Source organism: Diceros bicornis, chromosome 17 (assembly GCF_020826845.1).
Source record: "Diceros bicornis minor isolate mBicDic1 chromosome 17, mDicBic1.mat.cur, whole genome shotgun sequence".
In the NCBI taxonomy this organism is placed as follows: Eukaryota; Metazoa; Chordata; class Mammalia; order Perissodactyla; family Rhinocerotidae; genus Diceros; species Diceros bicornis.
The window spans coordinates 40,740,365-40,755,038 of record NC_080756.1 but is presented as its reverse complement, the minus strand read 5'-3'; the positions used below and the strand labels follow the sequence as shown (position 1 = coordinate 40,755,038).

At 37.6% G+C, this 14,674-nt stretch overlaps 1 protein-coding gene across 1 annotated transcript in view; it reads right to left on the bottom strand.

Annotated features, from left to right (window-relative positions):
- The window catches only part of RECQL (RecQ like helicase), a 39,433-nt gene that overhangs the window by 3,709 nt on the left and 21,050 nt on the right, over nt 1-14,674 (bottom strand). The window contains exons 6-12 of the mRNA XM_058558670.1: nt 13,493-13,691; nt 4,686-4,852; nt 3,861-3,942; nt 2,659-2,807; nt 2,450-2,567; nt 1,789-1,927; nt 30-121 (exon numbers count right to left, since the gene is read on the bottom strand). Coding sequence (XP_058414653.1) covers nt 30-121; nt 1,789-1,927; nt 2,450-2,567; nt 2,659-2,807; nt 3,861-3,942; nt 4,686-4,852; nt 13,493-13,691 — 946 coding nt within the window. The remainder of the gene's footprint in view (nt 1-29; nt 122-1,788; nt 1,928-2,449; nt 2,568-2,658; nt 2,808-3,860; nt 3,943-4,685; nt 4,853-13,492; nt 13,692-14,674) is intronic.

Genomic DNA, 14,674 nt, shown 5'->3' with positions numbered 1-14,674 from the left:
TATAAAGATTTAAAAAACAACAAACTCACAAATTTCTTTACAGCAATTATCACACATTTTGTTACATGCTTCTGAATTCCATACTTCATCAAAATGTTGAGCTATCAATACACGGCGACATCTGCAAACATGTTTGGAGATAAAAAAAAAATCATTAAATGATCTAATCAAGTTTTAAGAATCCCTATTTCAAAATACAGGGTTATATATTGTCTTAGTTTCCTATTGTTGCCATAACATTGCCATAAACTTAGTGGCTTAAAACAACACAAATTTATTATCTTACATTTCTGTAGGTTAGAAGTCTGACATGGGTCTCATTGGGTTAAAATCAAGGGGTCAGCAGGGCTGGATTTCTTCTGGAGGCTCGAGAGGAGAATCTGTTTCCTTGCTCTTAATTTCTAAAGACTGCCTGTATTCCTTGGCTCATGGCCCCCTTTCCTCCATCTTCAAAGCCAACAACAATGGGTTGAGTCTTCACATCACATCACCCCGATCTCTTCTACCTCCTACACTTACAGACCCTTGTGATTATACTGGGCCCACCCAAATATTCCTGGATAATCTCCCTATTTTAAAGTCAGCTGATTAGCAACCTTAATTCCATTTGTAACCTTAATTCCCTTTTGCCATGTAAGGAACATACCCACAAGTTCTAGGAATTTGATGTAGACATCTTTGGGGGACCATTATTCTGCCCACCACATATAATTTTTCCCATATGTACTTGATAAACATTGCTTTTAAAAAGCTGTCCAAGATTCATTTTGAAATTCAGTATTTTATAACTAGTAAGAGAATCTTCCTGATAGCAAAGCAGTTTCTTGTATTTTACAATATCAATTTGAGTCTAAACCCCAAAATATGCTTCATGGGGGTCTACTGGACATCTAAGGAAATTTTCATTTTCTCATTTCTTTATTGTAGCATCTATAGGAAGGAAATACCATTTTCTGTCACTGTGCGATTACCACTTATCATTTCAAAATTTTTGAGTCCTCTTTACATGATGGGCAATAAGAGGACAAAGGTGACTAAGACCAAGAAGCCATCAGGGAACTACATAGTCTTAACTGAAGCCACTCTAAATAGATTTAAATTTATTTCCTAAGGAGAAACTTGACCCTGGTCTCAACTATTTCATCAACCCATCAGCTGGTAGGATGGTAAGTGTTAGTGAGCTCGACTCTCAAAATGCCTCTGATACACCTTTTCAAAATTATTAAAGCTTGTAGCTGTACGCTACAGGAGAGAAAAGGCTTGAACTCACTGTCAATGTGTATCAAAATCTTCAATAAAAAATAATTTAGGCGGCCGGCCCAGTGGCACAAGCGGTTAAGTGCGTGTGCTCCGCTGCGGTGGCCCAGGGTTCGCCAGTTCAGATCCCGGGCGCACACCAACGCACCACTCGTCAAGCCATGCTGTGGTGGCGTCCCATATAAAGTGGAGGAAGATGGGCACAGATGTTAGCCCAGGGCCAGTCTTCCTCAGCAAAAGAGAGGAGGATTGGGAGATGTTAGTTCAGGGCCGATCTTCCTCACAAAAAAATAATAATAATAATAATTTAGGAGATTAAAGAGAGAAAGAGGATATGTTTTCCTGGATTCAGGCAGATCCTGCAGGTTCCTGTACTGGTTCCCACCCTTCAGACATCTGCTTTTACAGGTTTGCACTTGATGTTCTATCAACGTATTTACTCACTTTAGTAAGTACTCAAAGTAACATCATATACTTGCATATTGTGCCTGTCTTTAATTGCTAAACGTTATAAAAAGGTATGTGGCTTACTTCCTTATGTTTTGACAGTACGACACCATCTCATAAAGCTTCTGTTGTCCCACATTTTCCATCACCACCATTGAACTTATTCTGAATATATCTCCAAAGCCATAATACAAAATACAGTCTGCTTTCACATCATCTCGACCTGCAGTGTGAGACATCTTGGCATTACTGAATTACTTTCAACATTCAAAACATGCAAAAGTAATATATGTAAAATTAGTTAGCAATGCTTCATGGTCTAAATATATCACATCTAGAAATTTCAGACAGAGACATGAAACTTAATTTGTAACAGCTGCCCTCAAATTTAAAGAAAAATGACTAAAGAGACTTATCAACAATCAGTTTTATTAGTTTAAAAATGTGTCCATAAGTAATCCAGTTTTTTAAGTCATAGACTTGAAACGACTAATTAAAAATTCAGGAGGCAAAGATGGACATCAAATTACCTCAGCAAACATAAGAAGAAACAATTTATAACTACCCAATAGAACATAAGTAAAATTTCTCCATTGGCAAATAAATATAAAACTGTAAAGGAAACTTTATTATTCTAAAAATACTAGCCAATAAGAAGATTTTTACAGAATTATTAAACATCACTTATAGTGTGTTTTCTGGAAAAGCTCTTTTAAAAATTACTTCTGGATATGAGTTATAATACCTGCACGTCCACTCTCTTGATAATAATTTTCCATAGATTTACTCATTGAATGATGAATAACAAACCTCACATCTGGCTTATCAATTCCCATACCGAATGCAACCGTTGCCACTACTACCTGAAATGTTTTAACATTTTATATGTTAATTAAGTCAAGGTAAAATATTTTTAAAGGTGAATTAGGCTTCTATTGAAGATATATACTTAACCTGAATTTCATTGGCTGACCATCCTCTGTGAACCTGGGTCTTATAGTCTGGTTCCATATTGGCATGGTATGTGTCTGCGCGAATTCCGAATTTCTTTAAACTAACTGTAACTTGCTCAGAGTCTTTCTGAGAAAAGCAATATATGATTCCTGTAGCAAAATATGTCCAATTGTTAGATATATATATAGCACATTCTTTGCAGATAATTTTTAACACACTCAAGATACCGATTAATACAAGGCATGGGGAAAAAACATTTATGAAAAATTCCAAGGCCCTGAACACACTGACTTTTTGTATAATTCAAGATTCGGTCACCAGCTTGCCCTAAAGCAGAAATGAGCCCTGAGCCACCAGTTTTGCTTCCGATTACCTCTTTATTTCTCACTACATAGTATTTCTCAAACTGATGTCCCACAGCTCCATAAGATGTTAAGAAGTGTGCTGTGAAAAAAAAGAGTTTCACGTGCAAATCAGTTTGAGGAAGACTGAATTGAACAAAGTTAAACAAGTTGACCTTGTTATTTGCAGGGCTGGTCAGAACTTGTAATGCACTGATATACCCAGTGAATCTCCAGGAGGGATAAAGAGCTGCAGCCTTTCTCCGACTTACTTGACCCTGGAACGCCTTTTACCCAGGGCACCCATTAAGATCTGAAAATCTATAGAACTGTTTTAAAACGCTACTTTTACAGAAACTCTTGACTTCAGTAACACCTGTCTATGCATTAACCCTGAAACACATGTATATATACTCTCAACTCCTCCTATACTTAGCTCATTCAATATGTACTAGTTATTTTTCTAATGTGTCCTTTACCATAGGGACTATATTCTATGTCCCTTTAGAAGAACATCATTGCTTAACCTTCTATCTTACACACAGTGGACACCTACTAAATATGTGCTGTTGATTATTAACATTAGGTCATTAGGTCCACTCTTTAAAGCAATTAAGTGTAAATAAGCAAAAATAAATCCAGTAGTTTTATGACTCTGTAATCTGTGCCATTAGCAAATGCCACACCCAATTTCTAAGACCACTAAGTAAATCAATTTTATCATAACATTTTCAAGTATCTTCTGCCATGCACTAATTCTTTTTGGTGCTAATCATTTATCAGTACATTATATCAGTGTAATTTTAGTTACTTCTTGAAAGTTCTCTCTCAGTCTTCAGAGTCAATTTGTTTCTATATTACCTGATTGTCCTTTGTATCTCCCATTAATGAGCTTTACGACGTCCTCAATAAAATCTTCAGTGTTTGAGGGCTTCTGCCGAACCTAAAAAAAAGCTAATTCATTAAAATGTAAATTAATGAGTACCATCATGTAGTCATTTACTTACAACTTTCAGGGCGCTATTCTTTCATGAGCATAGTGATTTTCTCTTACCCTTTCACTCGCCTTATTGACCCTGCCACCTCCCAGACTCTTCTTGATCCTTATCTTTGAATTTACCAGAGATGAGAAGGCACAGAAGCAGTGAATAACTTGTCAAGGTGGAGACTTTTTTATTTTCTGATGCTACTTTTATAAAAACATAAACCATGGCATAAATAACTATTCAATGGAAACTCAGAAAAATATTGTCTATTCTTAAAAGGATTAGAAAGAAAGAAAAATCAGCTGTTAGGTTATTTAACTTTCAAGGTTACACATCAAATATAATTTAAATAAGTCGTATTAGCAAATCTTTGATGGCATATTAATTTTGTATTATTTTGTAATTAATTTCAATAGAGACGTCAATAGGGTCCTTGGAATCAACCCACGCTCACTCTCCATCCTTGCACAAGCAAGAATGTACGTAAACTTAACAAGGCATGTCTTCTACTTAACCTAGCAAAGGGTTAAGGTTTTTCATATATGAAAAAAGCATTAATCAATCTGCTTATCATCACCTCCTGATTTTAAAAACCTTTAAACATAGTTAACTCTTACTCATGTAAATAAACATAACGAAAAGGTAACCTCTCTTCCGCAATCCTTCACGAAAGTCATAAACTGACCGCAAAGTTACATACCTCATAATAAAGATTTGGCCGATTAAAAGAAGCTGTAAAAGTAAGACAGTTTTCAACACACAGTATTTTCTGAGCATCCTTCAAAACATGACTTGTAGCAGTTGCAGTCAGCCCAATGAGTGATGTGTTAGGGAACTGCCGCTTTAAGATACCAAGGGCCTTATAATCTGGAAAAAAAAAAATACAAAGTGGCCCTGTTTCTATTCTTTATGGAACAGAGCAAATTATGCCTTTTAACATGATGCAGACCATCAACAATTACTGCAATTTTATTTCCATCGCTGTCTATATCTAAATCTGCAGTTGCTGCCTAGCCTCCTTGAATAGGCAGGCTTTATTATACCTTCAACTGGTACTTCAGAAACACTGCTCTCGGCCACAGGTGGAACAACTCCCTGCTGAAGAGAGGGAGTATCACAACATTTCCAGTGAGCAAGGCACTGGTCTACACCCACTGAACAGTGCATTCAAGAGGCAGTGGGAATAGCCATAGTGTCTGAATCTATTACAACTGAGATAAAAGAGGCCATCAGCCAAAACCCTTCTAACATCAGCACCATCCAAGAGTGGCAAATTCAGACCAGAAAAAGCTTGCTGAGGGCATTGGTTTTTATATAACCGGTTTTGGGGAAACCATCCTGGGCTCATATTTGTCATACACATCTCAATCACTAGATAAGTTGTCCTTAAGTGCATCCTTAAGCACTTAAACCATTTGGAGAAAAGTGAAAAAGAAATGTGGTAGAAATTGCTAAATGCTCAGGTAGAGGACTACCATGAAAATATGGAGGAGAAAGTAACTGCCTGGGAAGTTGTCCAGGTTTCAACGAAATAACATTTGAGTTGGGTCTTGAAGAACAAAAGAAGTTCACTAGGAACGGAAGAAGAAGAAAACATCAGGCAGAGGAAACAGCATATGCACTGCAAATACACTGGCATGAAATCACTCAGCATGTTCAGAAAATAGCAAGCAATTCAGTGGAGTTAAATCACAGGGTGCTGTGCTGGAGAGATCTACTGTCAACTCCAGTAAGCTGGGAACTATCGTCCCTGTATGGTCCCAAGGTAGAGCTGGCCCAAAAGAGGAACTTGTGCAAGGTGGGGGAGGCAGAAGTAAATCAGCGGCCATTCCTCTCTGAAGGTCTTCCCAGGTAGACGGATATCGGACAGATACAGAGGTGCCCAGCCAGTTCTAGCTTGTCCTAGTTCTTTTCCACTCCTCCTTCAGCCCTTCTTCCCAACTGTAGGCCTTGCCGATCATCACTGGCTCCACGAGATGCCTGGCAGCAGACCCACAGAGGTGAGAGCGACTCAGATGAAACAGCTTACCAGAGACCTCTCAGGAGCTGCCCCCTTTGGCACTGGCCATGCCAGCTGCAGATTCCGCTACAAGCTCTGGATGGTCCTCCCGCACCAGTGCTTCAGGACTAGTCAGCGAGTTTTCTCCGATTCTCCAACTCCCCCTTCAGACCTTCACTTCCCCAGCACCTCTCACAATTATGCAAGGTCTCCTTCCTAAAACAAATCCCTTATCCCCTAACATTCACAGTAGCCTTGCTTCCCTATCCAAACTCCAACTGATACTGTTACACTTAAGAGTATAATAGAAAGGCAGGTTTAATAAGACTATGAACAACATAATCAGTTGATTCTAAGGAGCTAGGACTTTATCCTACAGGAAATGGGAAGTCATCATGTAATTTTTAAAGCAGACAAAGGACACAAATAGACTTATGTTTCAGAAATCATCTTCTGGTGGCAATGCAAAGGATAGGCTGGAATAGGCAAAAGACTGAAGAAAGGGAGACCAGATAAAACATGGCAGCAACTGATCAGAAAACAATAGAGAATATGAATTAAAGCATGACAATAAGGATAAATCAGACAGAAAAATCTGAATAGAAACACATGAACTAGAACCCCATAGGTCCTAGTGACTACCGGGATAGGTGGGGAGAGGGGGGAGCAGAGGGAGGAGAGAAGAGAGAAAGAGTCCAAGATACATCCATTTTTCAACAGACGTATGTTGAGTATTTTGTATTATGTGCCAAGCACGTCTCTAGGCCCTGGAAATAAAGTGATGACGAAGACAAAGATCCTAGGCAAATGGAACTACAACTCAAACAAAGAAACTGGACCACACAAACCACTAAGTGTCTTATTATCAGTGCTAAGTACTCATAGTGATAAGCCCAGTGTAACTGGGTATAATGAGTGAAGAAGGAAGAACAGAAAATCGGGTGGAGACAAATAGAGGACAGATCGCATATTGCCTTATGGACCCCAGTTAAGAATATGGATATTCTAAGCACAAAGAGAATCTGCTGGGTAGTTTAGGGAGGGAAGTAACACGATTTGATTTATATTTAGAAAAGATCACTTTGGTTGCTGTGTGGAGAATGAACTGTAAAAGAGTAAGAGTGGAATCAGAGACCAGTTAGAGATCTATTGTAGTAGATCAGTGGAAAGGAGCCCAGCTGGACTTAAGAGACAGCAGTACAGACAAAGAGAAGTGGACAACTTAAGATTCAATTTAGAGGTAGAGCTGACAGGCTTTGGCGGTGGATTGCATCTGCAGAGGTAGGATGAATCAAGGACGATGTGCCAGCTATTACGTTATTTGTTCTCAGCTCCAGCTCCACCCACCCTTCTACGCTCTGCTTTGCGGTGTGCTGGACCAGGGAATCTGCGCACTGCATTTCTGCTTTGCCAGTTGGCCCTAGAAGGACAGAGGACAAGGCTGGGGGAGGAAGAAGGGTCTTGCTCGTTCCTTTTTGCTTCCTGTGGGCTTGCTTGTGTTCTCCAGAATTCACTCCAGCAAGCTTCTTCATCCCCGCAGCAGCACTGTCTCTCCTTAGTAACAGCTGAATTCAGTTGGCAGTTTTCCCAACCTTTGGAGAAGTGGCTTCATCACGGGTCCACCCCATCTCTACCTCCACTAAGAGACACCAGCACAGGGAGCTGTGCCGCCTCAGAGGTCTGTGTTTCAGCTCCACAACGAACCCCCTCTAGGTTTCTAAATCTTATTAGTTCCAACTGTTTCTTCCTGTTCCCCTAGTGCTAGGGATGGTAATTGCTTCTTCCAGTTTTTACCTCCATGATACTTTAGAGTTTTCTTCTTATTTTTTCAGTTAGCTATTTATAACCACTTTTTACCTAGTTAACAGTTCTTTACATTAAATTCTCTGTGTTGAAATAACGTATGGTTTCTGTCTCCTGACTGGACTCTGAATGAGACAGATAACTGCTAACACTTTGGCTTGAGCAAATGTAAGAGTGGCTGAACTATTTTCCAAGATTAGGGAAGCCTGGAGGGGAAATTGCTTGGGAGACGTGGGGAGAAGAGGGAAAGGCAGGGAGAGAGGAAGCAAATCAAAAGTTCTTGATTAGGACATCTAGCAGAGCAACAGGGCAAAGAGTGATTCCCAGTTGCAGAACAGAAGAAAAGAGAGCAGCTGTCTTGGAGGGAATTTAGTTGTAATCATGATCATTTAGATACACATGAAGAAAGAGAAATTTTAAAATGTTTGAGACAAATGAAAATGGAAATAAAATATACCAAAACTTACGTGAAGCAGCAAAAGCAGTTACACGAAGGAAGTTCACTGCAATAAACAGCTACATTAAGAAACAAGAAAAATCTGAAATAAACAACCTAACTTTATACCTCAAGGCACTAGAAAAGGAAGAACAAACTAAGCCCAAAGTTAGCAGAAGGAAGAAAATAACAAAGATCAGAGTGGAAATATATGAAATAGAGACTAAAAAGACAATAGAAAAAGATCAATCAAACTAAGAGCTGGTTTTTTGAAAAGATAAACAAAATAGACAGACCTTTAGCCAGACTCACCAAGAAAAAAAGAAAGAGGACTCAAATAAATAAAATCAGAAATGAAAGAGGAGACATAACAATACCACAGAAATACAAAAGATCATAAGAGACTACTATGAACAATTATACACCAATAAATTGGACAACCTAGAAGAAATGGATAAATTTCTAGAAACATACAACCTACCAAGACTGAATCATGAAGAAAGAGAAAATCTGGACAGGTTACTAGTAAGGAGATTGAATCAATCATCAAAAATCTCCCAATGAATAAAAGTCCAGAACTAGATGGCTTTGCTGGTGAACCCTATCAAATATTTAACGAAGAATTAATACCAATCCTTCTCAAACCCTTTCAAAATATACAAGAGGAAGGAACACTTCCAAACTGATACCATGAGGCCAGCACTACCCTGATACCAAAATCAGACAAAGACACTACAAAAAAAGAAAATTAAAGGCCAATATCCCTGATGAACTTAGAGGCAAAAATTCTCAACAAAATATTAGCAAACTGAATTCAACAATACATTAAAAGGATCATACACCATGATCAAATGGGATTTATTCCAGGGATGCAAGGATGGTTCAACATCTACAAATCAATCAATGTGATATACTACATTAAAAAAATGGCAGATAAAAATCATATGATCATCTCATAGATACAGAAAAAGCACTTAACAAAATTCAACATCCATTCATCATAAAAACTCTCAACAAAATGGGTATAGAGGGAACGCACCTCAACATAATAAAGACAATATATGACTAGCCCACAGCTAACACCATACTCAATGGTGGAAAACGGAAAGCTTTTCCTCTAAGATCAGGAACAAGACAAGGATGCTCACTCTCACCACTTTTATTTAACACAGTACTGGAAGTCCTAGCCAGAGCAATTAGGCAAGAAAAATAAAAGGCATCCAAATCAGAACAGAAGAAATAAAACTGTCACTATTTGACAATGACAATGACATGATATTATACATAGAAAACCCTAAGACTGCACCAAAAATCTGTTAGAACTAATAAACTAATTCAGTAAAGTTGCAGGATACAAACTCAGTATACAAAAATCAGTTGTGTTTCTATACACTAATAACAAACTATCAAAAAGAGAAATTAAGAAAACAATCCCATTTACAACTGCATCAAGAAGAATAAAATACCTAGAAATAAATTTAACCAAGGAGGTGAAAGACCTGTATACTAAAACTATATGACATTGATGAAAACAAATTGAAGAAGACACAAATTAATGGAAAGATACACCATGCTCATGAACCAGAATAATCAACATTATTAAAATATCCACACTACCTAGAGTCATCTACAGATTCAATGCAATCCCTATCAAAATTCCAATAGCATTTTTCACAGAAATAGAAAAAACAATCCTAAAATTTGTATGGAACCACACAAGACCCCAAATATCCCAAGCAATCCTGAGAAAGAAAAACATAGCTGGAGGCATCACGCTTCCTAATTTCAAACTATATTACAAAGCTATAGTAATCAAAACAGTATGGTATTGGCATAAAAACAGACACAAAGATCAATGGAACAGAATACAGAGCCCAGAAATAAACCCATGCATATATGGTCAATTAATTTACGACAAAGGAACCAAGAATATGCAATGGGGAAAAGGACAGCCTCTTCAATAAATGGTGCTGGGAAAACTGGACAGCCACATGCAAAAGAATGAAACTGGACCCTTATCTTACACCATACACAAAAATCAACTCAAAATGGATTAAAGACTTGAATGTCAGACCTGAAACCGTAAAACTCCTAGAAGAAAACATAGGAGGTAAGCTCCCTGACATTAGTCTTGGCAATGATTTTTTGGATTTGACACCAAAAGCAAAGGCAACAAAAGCAAAAATAAACAAGTGGGACTACACCAAACTAAAAAGCTTCTTTATAGCACGTGAAACCATCAACACAATGAAAAGCCAACCTAAAGAATGGGAGAAAATATTTGCAAATCACATACCTGATAAGGGGTTAATATCCAAAATATATAAAGAACTCATACAACTCAACAGCAAAAACACAATCAGATTAAAAAATAAGCAGAGAATCTGAATAGACATTTTTCCAAAGAAGACAAATGGCCAACAGGTACATGAAAAGGTGCTCAACATCACTAATCATCAGAGAAACACTAATCAAAACCACAATGAGATATCACTTCACACCTGTTAAAATGGCTATCATCAAAAATACAAGAAATAAGTGTTGGAGGAAAGAGAACCCTGGTGCACTGTTGCTGGGAATGTAAATTGGTGCAGCCAATACGGAAAACAGTATGGAGGTTCCTCAAAAAATTAAAAATAAAACTATTATATGATCCAGCAACTCCACTTCTAGGTATTTATCCAAATAAAACAAAATCACTAGATATATGCACCCTCACGTTCACTCCAGCATTATGTATAGCAGCCAATACATGGAAACAACCTAAGTGTCCATCAACAGATGAATATATAAAGAAAATGTGGTATATATATACAATGGAGTATTATTCAGCCACAAGAAATAAATTCTGCCATTTGCAACAACATGATGGACCTTGAAGGCATTATGCTAAGTGATATAAGTCAGACAGAGAAAGACAAATACTGTATGATATCACTTATGTGGAATCTAAAAACATAACCAAAAACCAAACTCAAACATACAGAGAACAGAGCGGTGGTTGCCAGAGGCAAGGGACAGGAAATGGTCGAAATGGGTGAAGGAGGTCAAAAGGTACAAATTTCTAGTTATAAGATAAATAAGTCCTGGGGATGTAATGTACAGCATGGTGACTATAGTTATAATACTGTATTGTATATCTGAAAGTTGCTAAGGGGAATAAATCTTAAAAGTTCTCATCGCAAGAAAAAAAATTTGTAACTACATGTGGTGATGGATATTAACTCAACTTATTGCAGTAATCATTTCACAATATATACATATATCAAAAAATTAAGTTGTACACCCAAAACTAACACAATATTATATGTCAACTATATTTCAATTAAAAAAATTTTTTAAATAGATATATATTTCCAATAAACAATTAGGAATATGAATCTGAAGTTTAACAGTAGGATAATTAGATATGGGAATAATTAATTACAGCTTGGCAGCAGATCAGCAGAGTTGACGCAAGTCACGGTAATACATAAACAATGTTAATTATCATAAGTGATCAGCCACTCAGGTTGGAAATATAGAGCAAGGGTCAGAAATCTGATGTTTTCAGGGGCTACCAGGTAACAACTCTGCGGAGTAGTCTAGTTAAGATAGCAGGGTCCTTAGTAGAAAGGACAGTATATATGCTGCCTAAGGCATTTAAATCAAAATTTTAAAAAATACCTGTGCCCCAAATAATTCTGAAGGTAGAGAATTCCGTCTTCAGGCCATAAGTTTACTTTCCCTGGGGGAGAGTAAGGTAAAGACGGATCAGAACCATAGGGCACACTACTATTTAAGGAGGCAGCAAAGGAAGAAGAACAAAGGAGGTGAGAACGGAAAGGAACAAAATCAAAAGCATTACATTCCAGTAACCAAGGGAGAAGAAAGTGGAAGGTAAGAGATGACCAGAAATACTATTGAAGTTAGGTGGGAAGAGGAATGAAGACGAGACCACTGGATTAAGCCAGTGGGAAGTGGGGTCATTGGTGACCTTTGAGTAGAGCGGTGGAGACAGAGGCACGATTTAAAGAATTCAGAAAGGAAAAAAGGTGAGAAATGGAGATGGTGAGTTTAGAAGGTGAGGTGAAAGAACAGAAATAGGACAATACCATAAAGGGGTAGAAAAGGTCAGAAGGGCATTTCAGCTTCTATGTTTGATTTTAAGGAGACTGAAGATGCACAAGTGAGGACCCTGACCAAGCAAGATCTTAAGAAGGCAGGAAAGGATGAAGTAGGAGGGGTCATGGTCACCCCGATAAAAAAATGGTCTTTTCTGCTTTGAAAAAAAAGGAAGGAGAAAGAGGAGATGTCCATTCCTGACGGCACCTACTTTCTGGGGAGTAGGAGGCATCTGCTAAGTATGAGCTAGGGCTTAAAGAGAAAGTTAATGGTATGAAAAGCTAGTTGGGAGAAATGCATAAAGGAGATGACATAGGGACAAGTAAAGGACAGCTGAGCATGATGAAAGCCAAACGGAGGTGTAAATTAATGCAGTTATGCAATTTTTTTCGGACAATATTTAGTAGCCAAACAGCAGGAACGGGGAAAGCAGAAGCCTGGATGGATCCAGCATGTCAGTCTGGCACAGTGCCTGAGGCAGAATGGTAAAATGCCAGGCAATCCAGGAGAAATATAACAGAAGTGGCAACAGCACAGACCCTGGACAGGAAAAAGAGAGACCGTCATGTGGGGACTGGAGCCACGGACAAATACAAGCAGGGATTAAAGAGAAACCCAGGAGGTCCATGTGAGTGTGAAAGCAGGTTCAGAAGGAAGAGGATGAAATCATGGAGCAGGATTTTTAAATTTTTTTTTTTGCATAGAACAAGTCTGAGTAATCTGCTTGAGGCTATGACTGTAGGATTAGGTTGGAGGAGTAAAGAAAAGGGTTACTAAAATATCCCACGGAACTTGAACACAGAGGAGTTAGTTGGGTGTAGATCCTGAAGTGGATGCTAATGACACTGAGAATGATGACTAAAGAAGACAACTTTGAAGCAAATGCAAATTCCTCAACAGAAGTGAAGGAGAACCTAGAGGTCAGTAAATCTTTATGGCTAAAGATAGGAGAGTATAATATTTACTAATAAACCTGTTTCAAAGGATGAAGGCAATTAGAGATTAAAGATTCTGCCTCTTGGCTCCCCTTATATTAAGGCAAGAGAAAATGAGTAATAACTACCTGAAAGGATAATTTTAATGGAAGCAGGCATTTCCATCATGTAAAACTGAGTAAGAAAATAATCCCTGGCATCAAAGAGTTTTCTAGATACCACATACATACCAGGTCTGAAATCATGTCCCCAGTGACTACAGCAGTGAACTTCATCCACAGCAATTCGGGTAAATCTCCCTGCTTCATAGGCTTTCTCTAGTCTTGACATAAACATTTTGCTTTTTGAAATCTTCTCTGGAGTCACATAAATTAGCTTTAGCTTGGAGTTTTTATTTACCATTTCAGCATGAACCCATTTCACATGCTCCTATTGAAAGGAAAAACACACACAGTGATAGTAGAACTAAGCCAGGAGACCGCAATACTAAGTGGTAAATGAAGACGTTCATTACTCAGAAACAACAGCCTCGGGCCGGTTTAGGAGCAGATGTTTGATTCATTAAAATCAAAACCACGTCCCAGTACTAAACTCCATGGCAGCTGTGTAAATAGCATTTTAGTTACTTACATCCAAACTGCTGATAAAAGAATAATCTCATTTGACAAAAAAGAGAACAAAAAATGAATGTGAAGACACTCCAATAAGCATTTATTCTATGAAGGCATAATTCTAAATTGTTCATAATAAATGCCAAAATATGAGCTAAATGCAATAGGTGGTTATAAAGGTGGATTTTATTAATTTTAACATTATATTTGTAATCGCTTCATATATCTGTGAACAAACTTTATTCTTGATCAGCTACTCTAACAATGCTATCAAATCTACTCATAATCTATTTAGATTTTATAAAGTATCTTATTCATTAAATTAATATTTTATAATATAAATATATTTTTATATATAATAATAAATCTTAAGAGGTAACAGTTATAGGTTCTTAGTGCTCTATTATTTTATATAATATTTAGCACAGTAGATGTCATAATTTTCCTTCTAACCTAATTAGGACCAAAAGAAGTATAAAGAAGCAATGGTGAATATGATAGAAAGTCAACCTGCTTTCAACATCTCAGCAAAGCAGCTAACTCCTAGAGATATTCCTAATTTTGTTAAGAAATGGCCAAAGTACATTAAACATTTCAACTGGTCCTAAATGTCTCAGAAATCTTTGGAGCAAACATAAGGCTATTTCTTCAGAAAGGGGCAGGTGCAAAAAAAGAGAACCTCTGGCAGAATAAGTGGAGAAGCAAGATTAAAAAAAAATGTTGTATTCACACCCTATGAACTGTTAGTGCAAGCAACCAGAAAACTAGACTTGACTCACTCTCTCTTGTCTCCCTAACTTT